Here is a 27,380-nt window from a genome sequence, read left to right on the forward strand (position 1 = left end):
AAAATTCACATCAGGTGTTTGATGCTCCAGCTCATCGAGGTCGTATCATTAGGGAATGGCTGCTGGAGACTGGGGTACCTCAGATGGAGTGGCCTGCACTTTCTCAGACCTGAATCCCATAGAAAACCTATGGGATCAGCTGAGTCGCCGTGTAGAGGCTCGGAGCTCTGTACCCCAGAACCTCAATGTCCTGAGGGCCGCCCTTCAAGAAGAGTGGGATGCCATGCCTCAGCAGACAATAAGTCGACTTGTGAACAGCATGAGACGTCGTTGTCAAGCTGTAATTGATGCTCAAGGGCACATGACAAGTTATTGACACTGACATTTTTTGTTGTGGTATATCCACCACTGTTGTTGGCTTTTGTTTCAAGAGATGAGGAAATCACCAGTGTATGCTTCTACTTAAATGCCCTACTTTCATGATATAATATCACTGTAGCATGAACTTTTTATGTTTTCCATAAATTTCACCCAAAAGCCAAATATCCCTAACTTTTTGTGAGTAGTGTATTTCAGACATTAGCAAGAATTTAAGATATTAACCAGAGCTTTATTAAATCAGCACACACACACACACACACACACACACACACCATATATTTTCATGTATTTATTGATGGGTATAGATTAATAACAGGATACTTGAAGTAGGTTTAGAGATTGGGTTTGATTTGCAGTTATTTAAATTTACACACGTGCATGCACACATATTCACACACACACACATCCACACATCTGCTTCAGAATACTGTGGTGCGCTTAACCTTTGTTCCATATATTTTTATGTAGAAAACCTTTATGTAAACAGCCACCATTCAGTGGACAAGTAAGGCATCATCGGTGAAGTGAGGTAAACAGAGTGCAAAAATTCATGTTAGGAAGTATTCTCTGATGGTAATTTTACAACCAGCATATGGCTAATCAAATGGTTAGATTCTACAACTGCTACAACTAAATAAAGGTAGAACATTTCAGCTGTGGTTGATTCCATTCAGGAAGACCTAGAAGTTCAGTCCTTTCATTACAAATGATGTTCTGGTGTTTTCCCTTTAAGCAGCATTCAGTAACAGTTAATGCAGTTTAAAAACACATAAAACACAAAAACTCAAATATAAAAACAGGTAATTATTATCAAAAATAATGTCTTCGAGCTATATGTTTTTCAACAACATGCTTAAATTGTTCAAACAGGCTAGAATTTCTGAACTTCAGAATGTTAGTAATACGTTTAAATTTGTGAGGCCTATTTAGAAAAGTTAACATTCACATACAATATATGTAACATTGGGGTATTCCTTGTGTTGGTTAGGTTATTGTATTGCAATTACAGGAAAACTGCACACTACATACAAATAAATGGCAGAATTCTATTAAGGCTGAGCATTAAAATGTACTCATAGTCTGGACACAGCTAACTGTGTTTAGCATAAACTCCATATAAATTAGTAGATATAAAATATATATGTCTTGATCATGTCTTTTTGCTACGATAACCATTACAGTGTAAACTAGGCTTTTGTGGAACTGAGAATATCATTGCAATGTTTATTTCACATAGTGGGGAAAATGTATTACTTTCAAGTTATCATGGCTCCTTGTAGGGTCTTATGAGTCAGTCAGGGTCACCTGCCACACAGAGATTGGCATGTGTCTGGTCAGAGGTTTTCCCCCAAGCACCAGCAGCAAGTCGGGCAGGTGCTGGGATATATCGTCCTCCTCTGTATCAACCAGGCCCTCCTCCTCACAGCTCCATTGGGTACTCAGGGCCTGATTCTCAAAGGTCAGACAGTTCCCAATCTGCTGGGCATCTTTGTCTGTCAAGCCCTTGTTTCCGCACTCCACCACTGCAAATGTTGGAGGTGTTTTGCCCGGGCTGAATGTTTCCAGCTCAATAGCAACCTCTGTCCCCAGAAAAGTAAGTGGTGATGGGAAGCACTTGTTCTTGAAGGGCCTGAGTTTGCTGTCCAGCAGCTTGGGCATGAGTCCTGAACTCAAGTGGTGAGAGCTGGAGAAGAGGCCGCTGGTTGCAGGCTTGTAGCTGGGACCCAGCCCAGCACAGCAGTGGTGGATCCTGGGGGGAGGATTTGAGCCGGCCAGCATGGCTAACCTCTCCCATGTGTGAGTGGTGAAGCTGTACCTCCATAGGCAGTTCTTGGGGGAGTCCTGGCTCTCACCTCCACCAAAAAGAAGCATGCTGTCCTTGTAGGCCACGGCTGAATGGCCCACTAGTCTAGAGGGACCTGACCTGTGGAAAACACCCATGGGTGGTATTAAGAGGAAGGAAGCCACACAATGCCTATTGTGTGTTTTAGCCTGTCGTCTATGAGATCTCCCACTGTCTCACTGAATTGGTGAATAAATATCTACATCAAGAATTTTGTCCCCTCCCCTCTGGTTACCGTCTTCGAGCTCCTTCAATAAAAACCAAACACACAAAAAACTCTTTCGTCTCCACCATCATATCTCATTTCATTGCCTAAAGAATATGGTAGAGATGGGACCTAAAAAAGAAGTGGGGTGGGGCCTTGACAGGCAAGATAACTACCTGCTGGCAGGTCTTACTGAAATGCCTTCTCACCAAGGACCAAGCAAGAAGTGACCCTGTATTCTGTTCCTGTGTTTTTATGTTATACTTTGTTGTACATCAATCAATCATCAAAATGTGCCCTAGGCAGAACTGACAAGGGTCAGAGAATACTTGAGACTGGCAAAGAAACATGGCATTAAGCACATAACCTGTGAATCAGGCTGACGATGAAAATCATGTGGACTCAACCATAAATTTGCGTACTTATTCCTCTTTTTGTCAGTCCACTCTGAAGGGTCCTCACTTCAATTCAAAGTTAGGAATAACACAATGGAGTGCACATCCAACTCAAATTGGGTGAAGGTGCAGGATACAATGACAGCTTAATGAAAAAGAAGTCAGTATCCTCACACTGAAAAATGAAAATTCTGGCCATGCAATGCACAAATAAATATTGTGGGAGGAATAAGCTTTCATTTTTCCAACCATTTTGAATAGCGAACCTTTGAGAGCATAATACTTTGGCTCTAACTAATTAGTCATTTCCATACCTTTGCTTTGAAAAGGTTGGCAACTTGTGCATATATGTGCCAAAATGTTATGACATACAAAATCCCAGAGACCTAGTGTCATATCACAGTATTGATACAATACTGACATATTGCCCAACCCTATAAATGAGTCTGTCAGCCCTTGGTAATACCTATACAAGACAAACTCAGCAATGAAAGAGATACTCACATGCTTTTAAGGCAGCTCCAGGTGTGGCTGGTAAAGTTCCACCTCCAGAAGTCTCTCTGCTCCCGCAGGCCTTGCAAACCCCCAAACACATACATGCAGTCCTTATGAGCCATGGCAGAATGGCTATGTCTGGGGCCTGGACCCAGTGAGCCCAAATGGCACTCATCCACCTGAGACCAATCCATGGTATCTGTCATGCATGTAGACACAAGAAACACAAGCACGGCATAGTCCTTGTTGTCAAGATTGTTGTCAAGACAAAATGGGGTACACTTAGTGTACCCCATGATATACAGGTGACAGCTACTAGAATGTCATGGAAGCAATGTATTTAGGGATATATACTTTGCACAAGACAGCTTCTGGTATGACATTGGTATGAATTTGGTATGACATTGTAAAGCCAGATAGATTAAACTGAAAGATGAGAGGGGGAACAGCATCAGAGGCAGATTTACAAAGCTCCACACTAGTTCTACTACTAACACAACAACAACAACAACAACAACAAACAAACATCTTTATTTATCCCTCTAGGGGCAACTGTATGGAGCAGCATGTACATACATAAAACATAGTGACATACAGACCAATAAATTATGCATAAGAACTAAGAGCTAAAATGAGAGAGAGAAAAGAGATAAGAGCTAAAATGAAATGAAGTCTAAAATAAATACTAGGGTCGAGCAGACATGAAATATATATATAGACTGTAGGGGTGCTCCATCGCGGGTACCGCACAATTCGATGCGATTTCGATTATGGGAGCTTCGATTTTTCGATTATAGCGATTACAGCGTTTGTCGATTCGATGCGATTATTGGTGCCATGATTCTTCGATTATTGCGATTTTTACAGCTATTTTCCATGCAAGACTGATTTTGTGTTAATCTGTGGCTAGCTTTGTAAATAAATAGCCCATAAATTAACTCATGTCACTCTCAAAATAAAGATTTTTTGAACATTTGACTAGGAATTATTTTTCAAAAATATTTTGACTATGTAATCTGGGAGTAGCTCCCAACATTTATCCCAACATTGCCATGGAGCACAGCCCCATCTAGGGGCCAGTGAAAGAACTGCATGAGCCAGTTCCATCATAACAAAGTAATTAAAAATTTGGTCCACAGGCACTACAGTACACCACTGACTTTTATGTATGTATGTATGTATTATAGTTTACATTTATCGTGTTGCGAAAGTACTTGACGGTGGCGTTCGTTTGGTGGGTGGAGATAAAAGGCCGGCGGATCAGGATGGGGCTTGTCTGTAACGTGTGGTTTGACGTGCAGCTTCATATGGGATGCAGGGCGAACGAGGGCAACCGCAAATTAAAGCCTGACTCCTTCAGCATTCGCCAAATGGCCTAAAATATGTCACCGTGTCTTTCAACGAATGCACAAAAAAAAATCACAAAGATGCTGCTGAAAAAAACATAGAAAGCCTGCACGGATTCATATATGAGCAGCCGGGTAACCCACTGTGTCCGGTGGCCTCCCTGGAGAAATAGCCTACCTCTCCCTGCTGCCTCCTGATCCACCTGCCTTTTATCTCCACACAAAGTGGACACAGTGTGACAGCGCCGATGTATAGTAAATTAACAGTTTACTTTTATTATTATTGTTACAACCGACGTTAGGCATAGCCTACGTCTGCGCAAAAACACACCTGTCGCGAAACACACGCCACCGTCCCTGCAAAGAGGAGTCCAAACATAATTGAACACTATTTTAACAGTTGCACTATTAATGGAAATATCCAGTTCAACATTAACAAGCCCAAATAGCCTGATGTGACATGATGATGGCGCTCTGTTCATTCTGTCCACTCTATCTTGCTTGGTGGAAGAATGAATAGTTCTCAATTTTATTGTTGCATTTTTACCAATAAATTATTGATTTCTTTCTTGTGTGTTTATTTTATGGGCTATATGTAGGGTAACCGTTTTATAAAAGCAAGTCCCTTGAAGCCGTGAGTTACATTTATTTTACAACGGCTTATCGTTTGCTATGGTCCCACCTCCTAAACTGTCTGGGTGGCGCGCGCGTTACCTACTTTTTGTTCCGGGTACCCGTTTTTTTCCGGGCTTGGTGGAAAGAATCGATGTGAAAAAATCGATGCAAATCGATGCAAGAAAACATCGCAATGCATTGCAATTTCGATGAATCACACCCACCACTAATAGACTGATTAACAACAAATAAAATATCAGTCTAATAAAAGGATAAAAATGACCAGACTGGTAAAAAAAGTAAATCAAAGTCCATAAAAAGAGACATAAAAGGACCTAAGTAGCATTTAGCAATCTGATTGCACAGGGGATGAAGGATTTTGAGTAATTACAGGCAGGTAAAACATAACGATGTCTTGATGGCAACAGAGAAAATTCACTTAAAAGAACATGAGCAAAAGAAGCTAAAATGCGTTGAGCCTCATGGAGGATCTGCTGATCTCTCACAATACTGTTCATCAGACTGTTCCTGTCTCTAACCAGGAGGCCGGGAAACCAGCACATAAAAGAAAAACAAAGACCCTCAATACAAGACTGATAAAATCAACATAGGATTACAGGGCTGACTAAAAAAAGGAGAAAGACTGAAAAAAGAACTTGTTCTACCCACCCGTATTTAGTCTTCATGAGAAGTGGTTTCGTTAATGATGCTGGTACATTTTCAGCACCCTGTGAAAGTACGGATTAACTGAAATATCAGTGAACTTGACAGTTTTCCTGGTGGGTGGCAAATTTACTGTAAGGATGCCCGCTATGCCATATATGATTAACCTGAGTTATTTTATGATGTATTTTGTAAAGTATTGAAATCCATGTTTTTGGTTTATCCACATTTCCTTCAACCTGTCTCATTTATTTCAGTTAGTGCTTTCTTACATTTCTTACAGAGAAGGAATGTGAACTGGTTGTTTTCAATCAAAGGTGCAGTACATGGCAATATGGATATATGTAGCTAGTTAGCCAACTTGATCACAGACACTGGGACACATTTAATGATCACAGTGGTGCCCCTTTGAAGTCAAAACACAATCTCATTTATCAAAAAGTAAAACTTAGACATGAAGCACAAAGTCTCAAACTCCTTCACTAAATTCAGTCATTACAGGAATAAATATAGCTTTTAGCGGCAATATGACAGCTGGGCATAGCTTACTCTTGGCTTGATATCAAGACTGAAGTCAACTCATTACACTCTGTTTCCATCTTCAGTCTGACACTCACCAACTTACTTGTCTGGATCTAACATTATTTTAAGCTGACTGATCCATAGCCCTGGCAACATACTGATTTTGTCTGGGTTTTAAGGGTAGAGTGGAGCGAAGTAAAAACTACAATGTCGGCCAATATGGAGAAGACATGCCATGAAATTTAAATTTGGTAATCAAAGGGGTATTTTAGCATCCATTTTCTCATGTTAGCTAATACGCTACATGGTACTCAGTCTCTGGCACAGCTTGATTATGTCAACAACGTTTGTCCTGCCCTACAACAGTGCTGACTGGCTTGGCTGTTTTTTCAACCAAGAAATCACAGTTGAACTGAGCAACTCCAGACCTGCAGAATCGCTCAAAAGTTTTCAAAGTGAGCGTATGAATCATGTGGAACCAGGGTAAGCTTTGGCATTTAGTCAGGAAAAAAACAAATCTGAAAAAAATTAAATCTGTTAGGCCAACATAGTACCTTTAAACTGTCTCCGGACTCTCACTAAAACCAGCCAGAAAAATATGACATATGATAAACAGTGGCCAGTAAATGTTACTGCCACAGAGCTTGGAGTAATAATGTAAAACAGAGACTGAAGTGTTTGTTGTAGTGCAGAATAAAATGGCACTGGTGATTAGCTGCTACAGTGACAATACATGTATAGGGCAGTAAAGTGTGATATGTTGTGCTATGGCTGCTTGCTAAAAGTAGCCACTGAATGAAGGCAATGCTTAACAGTAAGGGCATAATTAAAAAAACAAAACAAAACAAAACAAAAAAAAACTGTCATGAATTAGTTATTAAAAAATAAATTCTTGAAATCAACACAGTTCATCAACACAATCTTTGGGATGTTTAACCATGATGAAATATATTATTAAAAAAAGGTTCATCAACATTTAAAATGCTACATTTTCCCTTTACTTTTGTGTATTTTTTGAGATTCAAACTGTATACACGTCTTCTAAAACTGTATCAGTTTTATCATGTTTGTATTTAAATATGTTTGAGCAAACTAAATAGGTTCATTTTGCCTACACATTTAACGTAGGTTTATTTTCACATGATGTTGCTGTGACGTCTGATAAGTGGCATAGTCATTCCACCACTCAGGTGGAATGACAACCTGGATATTAACACACCTATCAGACGTCACAGCAACATCACATGACCATTTTGATGATGACTGCAGAGACGGCAGTCGAAAATGTCAAGGTATGACACAAAAACTTTAAGCCTGTTTTGAAGAAAAAATAAACCTATGTTTGAGCAAATTTGGGGTAATTTAGATATACAAAAACAGTTGTTAACAGTCAATTTATTAATTCCCACAAACATTAGGGTTCGGGTTAACCTGAAATAACAAAAGCCTGCCAGGCCTATGGGTGCAAAAATTCCATTAAAAAAAAAAGACAGAGCAGATATGTTGCAAGAATCTGCGTATGTGTGTACCTGCGAGTGGGTATGGCATGCTTGAGCACAGCTCGGACTGACAGTAAACTGTGCTGCACTTGTAGACACATTTACATGCACAAAATAATAATACATTTCAAACTCACCAAAATTCAAACTCCAAAATTCTTGTGAGGAACCTCTCATGTCTATGTATCCTCCATAAATGAACATCTCAGAGCCAAACACCACACCACTGTGTCCCTTTCTGTTGGTCGGCATCTGGGTATAAACAGACACATGCACACACACACACTAGTAAATGTCTATGAGAGTTGGCAGCCAGCAGTCAACAGAGCTCAGACCCCTGCTGTCATGTTCACCTCATTGGCTATCTGTGAACAATCACAGATGGAGATCTTAAGTCACCCTCTCCTTTGTGTTAATATTCCACTAAGTTTAAAATGTCTTATTATTTATCTTGTATGAAGCAAAGAATTCTATCTGTTTATTTGTTTATATTTATTATGTTATTATATATTATACTAAACACTCATCACTGCGGCTGTTTTCCACTAAACTTCACCTGTTAGTCAAACAATGTGGGCGGTACTGGGATGTCTTTTTCTTGGATTGATTTTGATGACGTTTTACTTTCTGTAGGTGGCGCACTCTTCTTTGTTCAGATATGGTGGCTATCACCACTCATGCTAATTAATCACAGTTCTTTCAAACAAGTTGTTGGTGCTGCTGGAAATGTCACATCTTTGGGCCAGATTTTTTTTTCCAGGAAAGACATATGGACTATCAAATGTTTAGAACAGCAAATGCACAAGATTTCATGAACTGCATAGGTCGAAATAGTTATACCAGTTTATGATCGAGAGCAGCAAAACCGACTTTCGTTATTCTCTGTTAACATAACAGATTATTGCTCTAATACTGACCATGATGGTCCGTGGATATATGTTTATCTCTGGACGTGTGTGTTTGTGCAGGCACATCAGTATTCAATCATTTGAACAGAGGCTTGGCCAGAAGTGTGAGAGACCAGGATGCTTTCAAAACATCTATTTTTACTTGCTATCCAGGTCATTCTGTACCTGGGTGGAGTGCTTCTTTCCCTGCCAGTGCACCCATTTCTGCTTTGCTGAAAGACACATAACAAAGGACAATCAAGACAGAAGTTAGGCCAAAATGAAATAAATGAATGAATCAAGTTAGTGAACCAATCTAACCAGGTTTGCCAAGGCTAAGCAAAACAGGCATCAACATGTCTAGTACTTCTGGAATGTAACAGTAGGAAGCATATCCTGTTAGTATTTTAGGGTTCCTATACTTTTTAGATAACAGAAGTTTTCCATGGTTATTCCATGCCATATAGCTCAATGTTAAGCTAATATTGGTCAGCATTAATGTTTAAATGTTAAATATTTTGTTAAATTATTGAACTTTATGCCCCAGTCTTGATTTGGCTGCCATTTGGAACCTATGCAATCAGGAAATTTGGGATACTATTCCTAGAAAAGCCACTAAATCAAGCAACATCAAGGCTTGATTTTAAACAGTTTGGACAAACATCATTTCTGTGGTATTTTCAAAATGGCTCTATATCAGTTTCCATTTCAACACTATTTTCAAATTTCTTGGTCAAGCTTTCCTGAGTTTTCAGTGCAGCAGGGACTTGTGTTACCTTATCTTTTCATATTGATGCGTGTTGAAATGCTATCTACATGCAGCGACATGTTTTGTAGGCTGGATGGAACAGTCCTCACATTTGCTGAAGATATTGTACACCTAGAAATTTTCCCACAGTGAAACTTACCAATGTCAAATACCCAAAGAGGACATCTCCATTCGGTGTATGCAGAATCCAGTAATCCTCCAAACACATACAGAAAACCCTGAGAAGGCAAATATTTATGTCTGTACATATTCTTGATAAACTGGATCAAGCAGTATAATATGGGCACAAAAACATTATATAAATGGATCTTGATGGGTCTGTACCTCATGAGCCACCATAGAGTGTTCCTCAAGTTCTTCTGGTGCCGCCTTACTAGTGCAGACCAACTCTGTCCACTCATTACGCACTAAAATATCATGAACACACAGCTGTCAGAATAGCAAAAGCTCCCACACAACTGAATTAATCTCTAAGGGGGCTTTCACATTAGGGACTTGGGCCCGGATCCAAGCACACTTGGCTTCAAAGTCCAGTTTGTTTGATTACTGTGAACACTGTCAAAGAAAACTAGTCCATAAATTTCAAAGATTTCCAGGCTTTTCAGGATGAAAGGGAACCCTGTGGTTGGTTGCTTGAAACAGTTCTCCACTGTTTATTCCAACACAGGGCACAGACCTGAAAGTGAAATTGAGAGCCCAAAACGTCATCACTAGGCCACATAATAAGTCACTGGCACTTAAGTCACTGGCACTTTCTTAATTTCAGGCCCATTAATGTATTATACAAGAGTTGTACACATGGCTCTTACCCACGCTATACCTCCAGAAGTCCCTCAGAGAGTTGTTGTCCCTGCCTCCCAGGATATAGACATGCCCATCATAGGTACAGCATGCATGCTTGAATCGGTCAGACGGTGATTGGGTGCTCTGGGGGAGCTGAGTCCACAGGCAGATACTCTTCTGACTCATTGTGGGCATTCTCCACTGTCATGAGATTATTTTCTGAGAGAAGCAAAGCCAAAGCATGAAGATGAATGACCAAAGAATGTACCTGCACTGCACGTATAGTCCTGTCAACCTGTATCAGTGGCTAATGTGCTACTATCTAAGTAGTTCATATGCCTTGAGATTAGAGCCTGACTGACATAGGATTTTCAGAAGTGATATTGATATCAATATTTGATAATGATAACAATGTCCTGGCCAATATTTTCATATACATAAAAAAACACAAAGAACCCTCAAATTGTGAGATCAAATCGTTGTAATAGAGATATGAACAGGAGGCTTCATATTTTACAGTTGAACAATAAAGTTGAACCTCAAGGTAATTAGGCTAAATGAGGTCAACTGGACTTAGTTATATGTCTAGAAGACATTTGCCCCTTATCCAAGTGGCTTCATCAGTTCATGCTGGTCACTAGACGAGCAGTCTAGACTGCCAGTCTAGTCTAGGGCGAAACATCTTCTAGACATATAACTAATAGCAATTAATGATAATACTGTTTTTCAAATAACTCAAATGCACTTTATTGCAATTTGTGCAATATGTCTTCGTATATGAGCCAACATACAGTGGCTATATGTTAACACAGTGTTAAGAGTTTATTTTTATCAATTAACAAAATACAAAGTGAATGAACAGAAGAGAAAGCTAAATCAAGTCAATATTTGGTGTGACCACCCTTTGCCTTCAAAACAGCATCAATTCCTCTACACTTGCACAGTTTTTGAAGGAACTCGGCAGGGAGGTTGTTCCAAACATCTTGGAGAACTAATCCAATCAAATCCTTCTGTCTCTTCATGTAATCCCAGGCAGACTTGATGATGATGAGATCAGGGCTCTGTGGGGGCCATACCATCACTTCCAGGACCCCTTGTTCTTTTTTATGCTGAACATAGTTCTTAATGACACTGGTTGTATGTTTGAGGTTGTTGTCCTGCTGCAGAATAAATTTGGAGCCAATCAGATGCCTTCCTGATGGTATTGCATGATAAATAACCCTGTACTTCTCAGCATTGAAGACACCATCCTGACAAAATCCCTAACTCCACCTGCTGAAATGCAGCCCCAAACTTGCAGGGAACCTCCACCATGCTTCACTGTTGCCTGCAGACACTCTCCAGCCCTTCAGCAAACAGTGTCTTCTGCTACAGCCAAATATTTCACATTTTGACTCATCAGACAAGAGCACCTGCTGCCATTTTTCGGCACCCCAATTCCTATGTTTTCATGCATAGCTGAGTCGCTTGGCCTTGTTGACACTGCTCGACATCCTATGATTTTGAAGGGAAGCAAGCATGATGTGTCTTTCATCTGCTGCACCAAGTATCCTTGGCTGACCGCTGCGTCTACGGTCCTCAACACTGCCTGTTTCTTTGTGCTTCTTCAAAAGAGCTTGAACAGCATATCTTGAAACCCCAGTCTGCTTTGAAATCTTTGCCTGGGAGACACCTTACTGATGCAGTATAACTACCTTGTATCTTGTTGCTGTGCTCAGTCTTGCCATGGTGTATGACCTGTGTCATGAAACTGTCTTCCACAACCTCACCTTTGTAGTAGAGTTTGGCTGTTCCTCACCCAGTTTTAGGCCTCCTACACAGCTGTTTCTGTTGCAATTAATGACTGTTTCAACCTTCATATGAAAATGATGATCATTATCACCTGTTTCCCCCATCATCCCTTACTTTGTGCAAGTGTACCTAGAAGAACTGATGTTGTTCTGAAGGCAAAGCGTGGTCATGCCACATTTAGCTTTCTCTTCTGTTCACTCACTTTGCATTTTGTTGACTGATAAAAATTAACTCTAAACTCTAAGTTGTTTTTCAACACCTGCCTAAAACTTTTGCACAGTACTGTATGCTATATATCTGTGATGAGCTCTACTTTGCACGGCTGGCCTGCAAGTAGCACATTCAAAATTAAAATCTAGACATATGACGAGTTGGTTTAAGAGAAACTAATTACTGTATATTGTTAATGCAGCAGTACTTTAGAAACCGCAAACAGTCTGAGAAAACCAGCCAGCAGCTTTGTGATGTTATCCCTCCAAGACAATGGAAGATTCCTGGAAATATGAAAAGCCTCCCTGCCCAGGCCGAAGAAGATCTGCCCTTTAATCACCTGAGATGATACCTGATACCCCCCGTCCCTCCTCGCATCTCCCCTGCTGCACCTCTTACAATGACACGGCTACACGTTCATGTCAAAGCACACCGGTCGATTCCTCAGCAACACATGATATTTTTAAGCCTCTGTGCGTTGCCAGGACAAGACGCAGCCTAGTTGTTATGGTTTAGAGCTTGTCTCCTCTGGGTGTTGAGCTGTGACTCTCTTGGCCGCAGTGTAAATTACTGCTGCTGTACTCAGGAGGGCAACATGCAGTCACAGATAGACTGATATGGCAGACGGGCAAAAACTAGGGAAAATTATTTCACTGCAATTTCAATTTTGGCTGGCATTTAAAAACATCTTGAATACTTTCAACTACACTGGACAAAATTTAATGTTTCATTGCTGCACTACTCCACAATGACGACTGTGAAAACAAAAACCTTGTTTGATTACTATAAACATATTGCAATTATATATAGTACGATTAAGTGTGTGACTCAACTGACAATGTAATTTACAATAACTATCACTTTTTACTTTTCTCTCTAATATAATCCTTAATTAATCATACGGCAAACTACAATGAAAATATAGTTTATCATCCCATAAACTTTTTGACACAAAAAAGGACTACCCTACCACCACCGCAACGTCTTCTTTCTGCAAAGCACAGCCACTGACCCTTTTAGAGATGTGGTTTTATGGCTATATACAGGGTATTTAAAGCCAATAATCAAGCCTCAAAATCTTTACCTGTTCAGAGTTTGAAAATAGTGTGGAAATCTAACCTGTATACTAAGGTCAGCTTGTGAAAATGACTAGTAATAGTTTTAGGACCAAAATACTTGTAATTCAGTTGTATCTGACCTTGAAAGAAGGACTGTACACACATAAAATAATTTATGAGGACTGAGTCAGAGCTGTCAGAAAATGGATATGGAAACATGAGTGGTGGAAACCGATGACTCACTTCAAATGCTTTTGACCGTATGCATAAAGATAAGTGGTCAGCAATCTTTGACACAATTACTTTGGCTCTCTCTTTCAAAAGGCCTTTTCTCCAAGCCTTCATTCTCACAAAGTACTGTCTGTCACCACAGGGATACTTTTCCAGAATGACATACAGTTGCTCATAAGTTTCCCCCCCCCTTCACCTTGACGTGTGTGTCCTTTACACTACACCTTATCAGCTGGTCACATGAGCAAACAGCACCGAGGTCACAACTAGCTTTCACACACCTAGCCCTACACTGTCCAAACAAGGAATCTTCTCTTATTTGCTATTTGAGATGAAAAACTGAGATTGCTGGGTGTATCATCCAGCAGCTCTCTTCTCACTCACAGCCATTTGTGCAGGCCACATAACCCGTTCTCCACTGGACCTGAATGATGGCACTTCAAATGTGGGACTTTATTTATTCATCATTATTTTTCCTGCTCCGATGTTATTACTAAAGTAACGAGTTTCAACCTGGTACAGAGTAATTTTTATTTCTTTCAGAACAAGTTTTTTTTGTTATTATTATTACTACAATAAACATCTGGCTAAACCTCTCAATAAAACATAAAACATGTCAATGCCTCCTCATGCTTGTTGTAGTGACAAATTTGACTAAATTGACAAAGACTAGAACTGAAGACATTTCTATACATCTTTATTTTGTTTTAGTTAGTTTTGTAAGTGCACAACATGGTTCCAGTTAGTTTTTAGGTCTTTTTTAAAAGGTCTGGTTTTATTTTTTATCCCAGTTCACTGAAGTTCTGTCCATCACAGCAACACCAACTCAAGTATTTCCAAAGGATGCGTCACTATTCCACATGCATTTCAATTAGCATGTCTTATGTAAAGAACTATTACTCACAAGTCCCAAACGACACGACAGAGCTTGAATAAAACATTTTTTAAACGTCAACAAAAGGGAGGCTTGGCCTCTTATTTCTGAAAGTATGGTCGTGTGTCGACATGTTTTAGATTAGCCCCGCTCATTTCGAAGCATCATGCCTCAAACTGAGAACCGGTCGAGGCTGAGGCACACTCGCTGCTATCTCAGTGGCCTGTTAATGTCATGACATCCCCTTTCAAAGAATTTTAATTCATGGCTCGGTCTTCCCACGGCAACAACAACAGCTGGGCTTCAACTATTTTCTGCAACAAAGCAAAATAGTCTCGGCTAGTTGGCATAATGTCGTACGTAGCGTCACTTACTGTGATGGTAAAGCGCTCACAAACGAGAGGAAGTTTTAGACGAGTTGCTCAATAGGTTAGAAAGCAGGGAAGATAAACTATTTTTTTTTACTTAAAGACCTCCTCTTACAAATCAGCTCCGACCCAAACTATCTGTAAGCCCTGAAATGCAAGCCTACTGTATGGTAAACGGCTGAAGTTTGAGTCAATCTCACGATTAATGTGTACAGAAGATCTGATGAACGTTACTTACTTGGATCAGTTGCCGCTACTCAATGTCCGATTCCGCTGTCTACGTTGTAATTAGGGGTTTGCTGCATTCAAGTGCGCCACGGAAATTCCACTTCCCGCGAAGGAAGCCGTAAAAAAGCCGTTCTACATGTACATGTATGTATATTCTGAATGCTTAAAGACAAACGGTGATTCTTGAAGCGCTATCTCTGACACCATTCATGCAGGCAATGCATTTCCTAAGAGTGTCAAACTGAATGCACGGTATCTGCTTCACGCTCAGTTTGCGATTTTATAACCCACTTTTTTGTCAATCTGTAAACGCAACTCACTCTTTTACACTCAGTTTATGTTACAAGTCAGCTGAGAACACTGGTCTCTGCATTGCCACACTGTTTTGCCAGTTGCCTCTCCACAATGTGAAAACATTTTTACATAAATATTGAGTTTGTCTGCAAATCAGAACTTGAGCTCTATAAATATTTGGTTTGGACAACAATGGAGGCCGATACTGGACACAGGGTAAAAGGGATGAGGACTAGAGCAGGAAAATAGGAAGGGGGGGGGGGGGGGGGGGGGGGATAGTGTGTTATGTTCAGAACACACATCCATCCTTTACATATTTGGATACCTGTGTGTGTGTCTACATCATGTGTTTTTCATTTATACTATCAGTGCAAAAATGCAGTTTTTAAAAACAGTTTGAAGAGTTCCGCAATACATGCTTGCTTTTGCAAGAGATGTATAATGTTTTGTGGGTTTGGTGTAAGGTTTTGTGGTTTATGTGTTTTGCTAAAATAACAACAGCACTGGAAGAGTTTGCAATAATATTCAGCTCACTTAATGTAATTATAGCCATCAACTGCTACATCATGAAATTATTCATAGATTTTATTTATTTCCAAAACAACAACAAAACATTTCAAGCCCTGTTCCAGTCTCTTTATGTTCAGATTTGAGCCAGGGGTTAATATCATTAATTTATATCTTTATCAGAAAAAATGGGTCTAACTACTGCCTACGTTGCCTTCCAAACATTATTTTAGTGAATGATGATTCTTGTCTTGTTTCAATTGTTGTTTTATTCACCATTATTAAGCACAAGTGCAACCCCGTTAATTAGGCCCTCGCCCTCCAACGGAGAGAGGGTCTATTGTTATTGTACTGTTTTTTATTAGGGCCCGAGCACTGGAACAGTGCGAAGCCCTATTGTTATTGTAGTGTTTTTTCTTCTCCTTTCTTCTTCTTATTATTATTACGTCTAAGTAACCCTTAATTTGACCCCCTAAACATGCTCCAAAACTCACCAAATTCGGCACACAGGCCAGGTCTGGTGAAAAATTTGATAAAATGGACAGACAGACCCCCTAAGTGCAAAAATGGGCTCGGTAGCGCCACCTAGGCACACAAAGGCAGCCGCTGCGGCTCACAGGAATGTGATAGAAACACCAAACTGATGCCGAAATGTAGATCTCATCAAGCCCTACAAATCACGCGCTGACACCCCCGACCTAAAACCAACAGGAAGTCCGCAATTTGCGTTGGAATGTTCACGTTCTCGCCCAAAATTCCGCTTTGAACAAAATCTTTCTCCTCCCAGGGCGTAAATGTCAGCGGCTTGAAAATTTAACAGATGACAGAGGACACAGTGCTGAACAAAAGTTCTGAAGGATTTAATATTAATTCGAATCGTTTGGATTTTATAAGCCCTCAAAGTCGGAGTGGCCAGAGCCAAAACCTCATTTTTTCCCATGGAGTTTGGTGTGAAGAGGCTGACACTTGGCACTAATTAAGCCCCTGCAGTCTAAAGTAAAAGTCTGACGGCTTTGAAAACTATGCAGATGGAAAGAGGACAAAAATTCCTACAAAAATATGTAGTTTTGATGTGGATTGGACCAAGTTTGTGGGAGCTATGAAGAGTTTTCAAACATTTTTGACTCTGGTGTGCTCTGCTCTGCACTCTGCCTGGACATGTGACTCACTCTAGCTGCCTCAGGAATGCGCAATACACACCCATTGTAAGAGCTCAGAGGGAGCAGAAAACACTCTCAAACTAAAACTGCCATAACTCAAAAACAGTAAAAGATAGCAAAATCATGTAAATGGGAGATTTATAGATCCAAGTCTCGTGCCTCGTTTAAACTTTGAATCAAGTCTGTCACTTAAACGGTGACCGAGCTGTGACACCTCAAACAGGGGTGGGTTTTCTGGATTTCTCCACTGGATTGAATGAGGATTTCTCTGTCTGCCTGCATTTTGGTGTGATCATGCCACAGCTGCCACTACTCAAGTCAGTCACACACTAGGACATGCTAAGGGCGCCATCTGCTGGAGGGGCGCTGCTAGTGGCCAGAGGGACACCAGCAGCGAATGTACTACCAGTGGGTTTTTGTTGGCGTCGTGTGTGTGTCTGTGTGTGTGTGTGTGTGTGTGTGTGTGTGTGTGTGTGTGTGTGTGTGTGTGTGTGTGTGTGTGCACGTGCGTATGTGTGTGTGTGTGTGTTTGTGTGACTGAGTGAGTGAGTGAGTGTGTGTGCCTGCATTTTGGTGTGATCATGCAGCAGCTGCCAGTAGTCCTGTCGGTCACACACTAAGACTTCCGCGGCCTTTCAAAATAAAAGCCCAAAACTCTTTCACAATAAAAGCACCGAAAAATACCCTTAAAACTGGAACACATGGACGAATTGTCTGTGCTTCGACACACGCGCCATCCCCGACGTGCACGGGGGGGCGAGGGCCCGTCCAACGCTGCTTGCAGCTTTAATTATTATTTATACGCCTCTTTGACGCTTAATTTGACCCCCTAAACATGCTCAAAAACTCACCAAATTTGGCACGCACTCCAGGTCTGGCGAAAAATTCGATAAAATGGCAACTCGGACCCCCAAAGTGCAAAAATGGACTCTCTAGCGCCACCTAGGCACACTAAATCGGCCGCTGCGGCCCACAGGAACGTGATAGAAAGACCAAACCAGCGCCGAAACGTAGGTCTCATCAAGGCCGAGATTTCACGCGCTCGCCCCCCCCACCTAAAATCAACAGGAAGTCCGCAATTTGCCTTTCAAAGTAAAAGTCAGGCCCCGAAATTGCGCGTTGAACAAAATTTATCTCCTCCGAGGCCGTAAATCGTGGCGGCTTGAAACGCTAATACATGACAGAGGATACCGTGCTTAACAAAAGTTCTGAAGGAATTATTATTAATTTGAACCGTTTGGGACTTATAAGCCCTCGAAGTCGGCGTTGCCGACTTCGAGGGCTTCGTTTTTTCCATGGAGTTTGGCGTGAAGAGGCGCACACTTGGCGCTAATGAGGCCCCTGTCGTCTAAAGTAAACATCGCACGGCTTCGAAAATTATGCCACACGAAAGAGGACGAAAATACCTACAAAAATATGAAATTAATTTTTAAATTGGAACAACTTTGTGGCCGCTGTGAAGACTTTTCCAACATTTTGGACCCTGGCGTCCTCTCCTCTGCACTCTGCCCGGTCATGTGACTCACTCTAGGTAACGGACAGTTCCGCAATACACACCCATTATAAACCGTCAGCGGGAGCAGAGAAAACAGTCAAACTAAAACTGCCATAACTCAAAAACGGTACAAGATAGCAAAATCATCTAAATACGAGATTTATAGAGCCGAGTCTTGTGCCTCGTTTAAACTTCGAATCACGTCTGTAACTCAAACGATGTCCGAGCGGCGTTACCTCAAACATGGGTGGGTTTTTATCGATTTCTCTATTGGATTGAATGAGGATTTCTCTGTCTGCCTGCATTTTGGTCTGATCATGACACAGCTGCTCAAGTATTAGCGCTGTACTCATGTCACTTACACACTAGGACATCCTGGGCCTTTCAAAATAAAAGCCCAAAACTCTTTCCAACTGAAAGCACCGAAAAATACCCTTACAAATGGGAAAAATGGACGAATTGTCTGCACTTCGATGACACAAACATCGTGGCGGACCGGCACCGGTGCGAGGGCCGACCAACGCTGCTTGCAGCTTTAATTAATATGTTATACTACTAAAAGGATAATGCTTGCTCGTTCTGTGACTCAGTAGCTGAAATGGTAGACTATATTTGTTTTGCAAGAGCTCTCATGTGAAAGGACCATGGCAAAATACGCAAAAATACACTTGCTAATGTGCAAACAATATATGTTTTGTGGATTTGTGGTTACTTGGACACTTCATGTGCACTTATTGTATGGTTGTGCCAACTGAAAAATGTCCACTGTCTGAGTCCCAACTAGCGTTGTGTAATTTTCAAAAGCAAGTGAAGGCATCATTAGGACACACATCAGATAGGAGGAGCAAAAGTGAGTGGGGTTTACTGAGGAGGAAGGAAGGGTGTGTTGGCTCAGCAGCAAAAGCCTCCACTCAAGTCATGTTACTTCACTTGCAGCAGAACACAATGTTCATCATTTTCTTTCTATGAGCTTTCTATGTCCTTTGGCATGATTTGGACTTTAAACAGCTGCAGAGAAAAAAAATCATGTGATTATTTTATGATTGTACTAGCTCTGTAAACGTTAACATTTTACCACAACAAACCTTATCTATGTCCTGTAACAACTATATGCTTTCTGTGAGCAATATCTCTCTTTTGACTTGATGCAGTGACTGTAACATTTTTTTTTATTTATATTAAAAAAAAAAAAAAAAACAACAACTAAAAAACAAAAAGGCAAGATTGAAAAATGTGAAAAACTTTATTGACTTGGCTGTACACATCAAAATATTAATTGCTACAGTAAATGCAACAATAATGTGTTCTTCAACCAGAGACAAAAATAATCAGAGTATTTCTATGCTTATGTTACTGTACATCAGTCCAGAAATGAGAGAAAATGTAAAGAAAATGCACACCTTAATAGTAGTAAATAGTAGTAAAGATAAATATAGTGAATTAGACGGAAGGCAATCACTTCAATGCATAGTCCTGTGGAGACATATGTAAATTATTATGAAAAACTCTTATAAATTAACTAAAATATACAAGCCATACCAGTGTTCTTTGTTTGTCACTTTTGTCCAATACAATGGACCAATAAATTAGACAAGGAATTAATATGGACCATAAATAAGAAGGAATAACACCTGTTTTGGAGTTTGAATATAAATGTCGAAACATTTGTTAACCCTATAAAGCCATTTGTATCATATATGATACACATTTTCAATTCCGTTTTTCATTTTCAGTTTAATCAATACTTGACCAAAATACTGTTGTATACCTTTGAACACTTCCCCTGTTCACCCTGGACCATAGCATTGGCACTTCAAGTGCATATCATATATCATACACCAGAAAGGTTGTGTAATAACATATTTTTTGAATATATATATATATATATATATATATATATATATATATATATATATATATATATATATATATATATATATTGTTATAGGACTAAATAAAGGGTTCAATTTCAAAATATTGGAATTTTCTGCCAATTCTTTCATAGTTCAGGCTTTATAGGGTTAAGGAAAGCATCAGTTGCATTGAGCAAAACTGAGCATCTCATCTATATCTCAGATTCTCCTGACACAAACTGTGGGCCCTTTCCTCACTCAGGTCTTTATGTTTTATGTACAAGCATAAGACATGGTACAATATACTGGAAGGGCACAGTGCTGACAACTTAAGATAGGTTCCTACTTCCCATTTCTAAAACATACGGAGCAACTTGATGGAAACTTCTCCATGCAGAGTAATTCCAAGACCTGTAGTGCACACCTCTGGCCTGCAGAGTGCAGTGAGTGTTTGACGATGAATGTGACTGCCATCAGTAGAGTGGTGGCCCAGGATCGCTGTGTGTTCTTGCTGATAGTCCAAAGTCTGTTGTTTGTTTGGGGTGGGGGTCTCACAGTTGGGTATTCCTGCTCTTACCCTTCTCTTCGGTGTTGCCGTTTTCGTCATATTGGAAGCTGGCGTTGTCTACAGCACAGCACTTCTCTTTTGCTGGTTCAGCATTGCCTGCCTCCACCGATGGGCACTCGCTGTCTGCCTCACATGAACCCCGGTGACACATCTTTTTGTATCCCTGGTAGGCTGTAGGGAAGGAAGCATGGCATCATTAGTGGTGCTGACTTAACACAACGTAACTCTTAAAAGTCGCTAATAAACTAAGCCAGCACTGCAGTACTTGACGCTCTTATCCACACCTCCTTCCTGACGTCTTTGACTTGTCTCAGTCTTGAGTCTATTTTGATTGTGCCTCTCTGGGCCTTGGCTAACAATGAATGCTGAGTCAACTTCTTCCTGCCCATCTATACATTTATAGATACATTTTTTCCCACATTGTCCACCTTTGATAATTTTTTCCCAGCAATACGATTTCAGGAACTGCCTCTATGTATACAGTAACATGAAAAGGTCCTCAAATCTCTATCACTTTGATTAAATTCTATTCATTAACACAGAGCTCCTGCAGAAAGATCTACATAAGCGTGAAGAACATGCCTTGAGCAACTCCTTGTGAATTATTTTACAGCATTATTTGGAAGACGTGTAAACTGTTTATAGTTTATTCTAGTTTTGAATAGTGCTCCATTTGCCCTGGTCTGGCCTCAACTTGGTCTTGACTCCCTTTGGGCATGGTCTTGATTCAAATTAGGCTCAATCTTGTCTTAATAATGACTTGGAATCTCACAAGGCAGGCATCACTACAGTCTTTAGTAGAGATTTTTTTCTTAAACAACGAGCTTCAAGTATAGCACCACGTCTAAGACAGTCAATTTATTCTTCAAGAAAGTTCTGGTGCTTGAGTCCCACAAATCTGAATGTGACCATTGAAGAGGTGCTTGGTCCTTGAACTAAAATTGTGCCAAAGCCTTTTTGGAGGAGTTGCCCTGAGGAGGGAGATTTTCATCCGAAACGCATGGGCACAACAGAGTTTACTGAAGGGATCAAGTTGCCGCACTAAACTTTTTTGTTTTTCCTCTCAAAGTCAATTTACTCACCATTATCAAAGATGTGGCTCAAACTGGTCTTGTTAGGGATTAGGATTAAGTATTAACAGTATTGCCTCTAGGGTCACTGGGTGTTGATAAAAATATTTGCTAGTTAAACTAAATTCAACCTGCATACAGCAAATCACCAAACTTCCAAAGCTTTACAATTTAAGGCAAAATAGAGGTCTTCATGTTATATGTTCATGTGAGTGCATCTGGTCTGTTCAGGGGTTGAATGTTTTGATAGAAACAAAATTGTTGTTAATCATGTCTTTTGTGCCCTTCTAATTAATGCTAATAGTACTAATAGAGAATGTGAGTATTTGCAGGCCAATACTACTGCCCATACTTCTGGACTGAAAGTGCCAATAGCTGTCATTTCGTAATGATATTCAGGATGTTTAAATCAGAATATTTCTTGCCAATTATTTAGTGTTTCTCCTGTAATTTTATTTTAAATCTCCATGGAAGGCCATTCTTTTAGGTATTGTAGAAGCTTGTGAAGGAGGGCTGACAGGTTTAGCACTTCAGTAAACTCATATCCTCACCTCCATCATACTGGTGGTGGTCAAAGTGATCTAACTGGTCTAACCCCAGATTGTTGGATAACATCAGGTTACTTGGCAAAGAAATTTGCTGAAATGCCCACCCTTGACTGTTGGTATGCCTGCATGTTAAACTCTCACCTCCCACAGACATGAGTGCCACCACCAGCTGGAAGATGCTGTAGATGAGGGGGAATGCAAACATGACCTCCAGTTCAGCAGGGGAGAAGGACAGCTGAACGATAGTGCTGCACAGCTGGGCATTCTGGAAACCCGTCTCCAGTGCTATGGTGCGACACCTGAATACAACAATCACAGGTAAACAAGGACTTCATGTACGTTGCCAGGTATAATGAGTTAGTAGATTCATTGGTATATGTGCTTTGGGGTGACAGCAGGTGTTTCATGATTTGTGAAACCATTTATAACACGACTAGACAAGATTTTCATTTTGAGACATTCCTCAAACATCACCTTAATGTGCAGCTGGAATCCTATCTTTGACAACTCAAAAAGTCCTTCCCCAAGCGCACTAGTATTTTTGCTACCCCACAAGAATGCTAATATGACAACACTGCAATGAATCAATTGCACTGATGAGAATACCAGTAGGCCTATAGCAAAAACTACAATCACTATGGCTGCTTCGGTGCTTCCTTCTCAGATTTTGACTTTGGTTTGTCATTTTGAGAACTTGGAAGATATAGGCTATTTGAAGTTCTGCAAAATATTAATCTCTGATCATACCACTAGTCTGCTTTAAGGAGAGGACATCCTATGTATTGAAGTCAACTTTGTTTGTTTGATGAAAATAGTTAAATTACTGACTAAATAACCACCTGTTCGAATGTATCTAATGTGACACAAAATGCTGTCTGTAGCAGACTGAATCTCATTAGAGCTTTGGGCAACAGTGCATCTGTCAAAAGCTTGACCACAAGTCATAGTTGTCCACTAGATGGAGCCAGAGATGATCAGATAGCATCCAGAGTTCTCAAGGGCCTTACTAACGATTAAATCAATGATTTGTTCACACATTTATTGATATCCAACTCACTACAAAGCATCCTATCACAAATATGACAACATTAAGCAAAGCTATAAGTAGTGCAATTGTAGCTTATAAAATAGTCTCATCCTACCTGTACCAAGGTTGCCCCACAAAACGAGCCAGGCCGAAGCCCAGGCCGAAGCCAATAAAAGGGTAGATGGTTCCAATAATCCAAAGTGAAGGAGCGATGGTCCAGGAGGACTGGTAGAGAACCCCTCCAACCACTGCTATGATGATGATGAGAGCAAAGCCTACAATGGACCCCACCTATCCACAAGCAACCACATTATGAATACACAGGTAAATACACGTGGAAAAACCCAATTCAAGCGTTTTCATAAAATAAAGACATGTAGACATTAAAAGCTATTTAACTATTAGAATCTATTTCCCAAAACTTATTCGTGCAAGGTTTAGTGGAGTCTGTGTGTATGTGTGTAAGAAACTGCTTCATGGATGCAAAAGTTTGCATAGTATTCCTACCTTGAGGACCTTTTTTGCCAAGAGGGGCTTCTTGTGTTTGAGATACATTCCCAGTGCAACTGGGATGAGGATGGACACTAGAGTGATACCTATTCAGAGAGAGCATGCATGTCTTTTAGGACCCAGAGAAATACATCATTTATTGTTGGGCATTAATAAACATAACTCATTATCATTGTTGGTATACAGTGGGTGATATAGGACATGCAAAGAATAAAAAAACAACAACAACATTTTCACAGTTTTTGAAATACTACTGACAGGGTTCCCACTCTGTCAAATGTAAAAATGACTGACTTTTCAGTTACTCTCCTTAAGTCAAATGTTGAATTCTCATAACCCATATTAACAGAAACACGTTTTTGGGGAAAAAACACCATACTGTAAACAAAATGCAAAATAAGGTTTGGTGTTCGATGTACAACAAGCTACAGATTTTTTAAGATTATTTTTTGGACATTTCTGCTTTATTAGACAGTCATAATGGAGAGGGACAGGAAAGACAGAGGGACAGAGCAGAGAGAGGGGATGACATGCAGAAAAGGATTCAATCACAGGCCACTGTGGCTTGGCCTTGGTATTACATGGTACATGCTCTAAACAATGAGCTACCAGGGGGTTTCTAGCTACTGATTTTTTTCAAAATTGACACTGATAAAACTGCATTATATTCCATGACGTTTTCTGTCTGGAACAGTTTTTTGAAATTCCAAGATTTTTTCCAGAAAGTCAGTGTTTCAAATGGCTCCAGATGCTTTCATGCCTCAAGCTATGGATTTGGGAATTTTGGATGTGTGTCCACTTTCTACACTTTCTAGCAATCCACTGTATTTTGTCTACTTACCAATACTGTCATATGGGATCTGGATGGTGTCAGCGGAAGTCCAGAGGGAGGTGTAGATGAGTAGACAAAGAGGCATCATCCCCAAGGCAAGGATAGAGGAGCAGGCTGTCATACTGATACTGACAGGGGGAGAACATGGAGAGTGTTGCTGAAACAGCACTCCACAATGATCATTTTTGTTCAATGTAGTTATTAGATCAAAGTATTATCTCACAAAATGAAATGCACTGAGGAAATAATACTTGAAAAAAACTAAAAACTGTGTTGTCGCTGCTTTGTGTTTCAAGTTGCAAATGCATTCTTTTCCATTATGTATCATGAATATTTTTAGGAGCACATGCTAGTAAGTTGTCTATATTGTAGAATCTTGTAGGCAAAGACTCATAAGAGACAGAGATAAATATGCTAGAAATGATATGGTGCAGGATCATAGAAACTGAAGAAAAATTCTCAGTAGTAAGAAAAATATTGTCACTTTTGTTATTAGATGTGTATCTTATTCAGTCTACAGCACAACTTATTGAACATTTAGTCATCTTTCTGAAAGATTAGTGTATGTTCTATGCCCTCATATGAAAGCTGTTAAATATTTGTTTGATTTCAAATATATAAATGAACAAGTAAATCTTTGCATCTAATGATATAAAACTAGAGAATATAAAACACTTGAAAAATAGTAGATCATATCAATGTCTCTCAGCAAAAAGCTTAGATATCATCAACCAACATATTACCCAATCCACAATTACCCACAATTGAAAGTACCAAAAAACTGTCATCCAGCAAGTTTTCACAGTTCTAGATGTGCATAAGAACCCTAACCAGCAGGCAAGCCCAACAGCTGGTCTGTCTCTGAGCCAGTTTTCTTACCTGAGGTCCATGTCTCCATCCAGCCAGAAACAGATGATGTTAGAGCTGGAGCCCCCAGGACAGCAGCCCATAATGATGATGACGATGGCCTGGACGGGCAGCACGTTAAAGGCCAGCGACAGGGCAAAGGCTGTGAAAGGCATAATTCCAAACTGGCAGAGGAAGCCAATGAAGATTCCCCATGGTCTCTTGATGTGGCCCCATAGCTTCTTGGCATCCACAGTGCAACCCATGGCAAACATGACCATGGCAAGCATAGTGGTGAGCACGATGCTCAACACCAGGCTCAGTATGTCGTTGAAGTTACTGGGGGGAACGAGGCAGTCTGTGCCTGAGCAGACGGTGGCATTGGAAAGGCAGACCACTTCTGTGGGCATGGCTGTGGCCATGGCTGTGGACACTGTGGAGAAGACAGCAGAGAAAGGACGAACAGAAGAAACTGATCCCAATTTGAGAGAAGACTGGGACGGTCCTTCGCTGTGGTAAATCTTTGGTTCCAAGAGACTCCACGAGAGCAGCTGTCTCTCTTGCCCCTCTTTATGCCTACCCTGTTATGGCCAAATAAAATTGGGAGGGAAAACTTCAGGTAAATAAATCAAAAATTAACCAATACTTAGTGTTTTTTATGAGGTCAGTGTCCAAAAGCGCATGCATATAAAGAAGAAAGTCATTTCAACTTTGAGTATAATAAATGTGATTGCACAATGGTCGCTTTTTATTGCATTTTGGCCTCTTAAAACTTTATAGGACTTCTCCAGGCCCAGCTATGCAGCATCATCACTCTTGAATTCCCACTAAGAGGCAACAATGCCTGCTGTACACGTCACTAAGCATGCTGTTAGTAAAAAAAAGTCACACTGAAAGAGGAAACGTGTTATAAAGTTTAGTCATTTAGGACAATTATAAATTGCTAACTGAAATGTTCTGTTGCTTTCAAAGTTGGCCAAAGGCTAAGTGGGCACAAGTTAAAATGAACAAAGGAATTTTGCTTGTACATGTCTACTGCCTAGAAAAAGCTGAGGATGAAAATGGATTTGGGTTTAAAAATGTAGCATTAAATTGTAATTCACCTAAAATGTTTCTTTTGATCTCCTCCTCCATTGTAACAGTTGCGGGATCAGAGTTCAGCAGTCACACAGTCTATGATATGTTCTCTTATGTAACAATTCTCCATGAATCCAAAGGACGTAACACTGGAATTTCATTAAAAAATACCTAAACATTGCACAAAAAGTAAGGAAATTTGTGTTTGGTAGATTATTTCTTTGTTGTAACAATGCTTCTTGGCAATAAATCTTATACCGTTGGAAAGCCAGTTTATTTCCCTTTTAAATGGTGCCACATTTGTAAGGAACATGCATTTGTGGGATGAGCAGCAGACCTGAGTATGCGGGTTGCGCCCATGAAAAATTTGAAGATTTGGCAAACATTTCATGGGCGCATTGTTACAACAAAGAAATAATGTATCAAACACAAATTTCCTTACTTTTTGTGCGATGTTTTATTATCCAACAACAAAAATTTACAAGCCTTT

General features: G+C 40.2%; 2 protein-coding genes across 3 annotated transcripts; both read right to left on the reverse strand.

Moving 5' to 3' along the window:
* Window positions 1–626: 626 nt before the first annotated feature.
* Window positions 627–15,175, reverse strand: klhdc3l (kelch domain containing 3-like). Of its 2 annotated transcripts, none has more exons than XM_030081677.1 (8): window positions 15,114–15,175; window positions 10,370–10,562; window positions 9,885–9,967; window positions 9,700–9,778; window positions 8,978–9,024; window positions 8,042–8,156; window positions 3,269–3,458; window positions 627–2,245 (listed from the first exon to the last, which is right to left on the reverse strand). In XM_030081677.1, exons 2-8 carry the CDS (start codon window positions 10,536–10,538, stop codon window positions 1,606–1,608), a joined length of 1,323 nt encoding a protein of 440 aa, XP_029937537.1. In that variant the 5' UTR covers window positions 10,539–10,562; window positions 15,114–15,175; the 3' UTR covers window positions 627–1,605. The 2 variants fall into 2 exon arrangements, with proteins under 2 accessions (XP_029937537.1, XP_029937538.1); XM_030081678.1 differs by lacking the exon at window positions 15,114–15,175 and adding an exon at window positions 12,113–12,137.
* Window positions 15,176–20,517: 5,342 nt separating this feature from the next.
* slc10a2 (solute carrier family 10 member 2) lies at window positions 20,518–27,130 on the reverse strand. Its single transcript, XM_030081701.1, has 6 exons — window positions 25,847–27,130; window positions 24,977–25,095; window positions 24,133–24,221; window positions 23,741–23,916; window positions 22,740–22,897; window positions 20,518–21,151 (listed from the first exon to the last, which is right to left on the reverse strand). Exons 1-6 carry the CDS (start codon window positions 26,233–26,235, stop codon window positions 20,964–20,966), a joined length of 1,119 nt encoding a protein of 372 aa, XP_029937561.1. The 5' UTR covers window positions 26,236–27,130; the 3' UTR covers window positions 20,518–20,963.
* Between the last annotated feature and the right edge of the window lie 250 nt (window positions 27,131–27,380).

Source organism: Myripristis murdjan, chromosome 21, assembly GCF_902150065.1.
Source record: "Myripristis murdjan chromosome 21, fMyrMur1.1, whole genome shotgun sequence".
Classification (NCBI taxonomy): domain Eukaryota; kingdom Metazoa; phylum Chordata; class Actinopteri; order Holocentriformes; family Holocentridae; genus Myripristis; species Myripristis murdjan.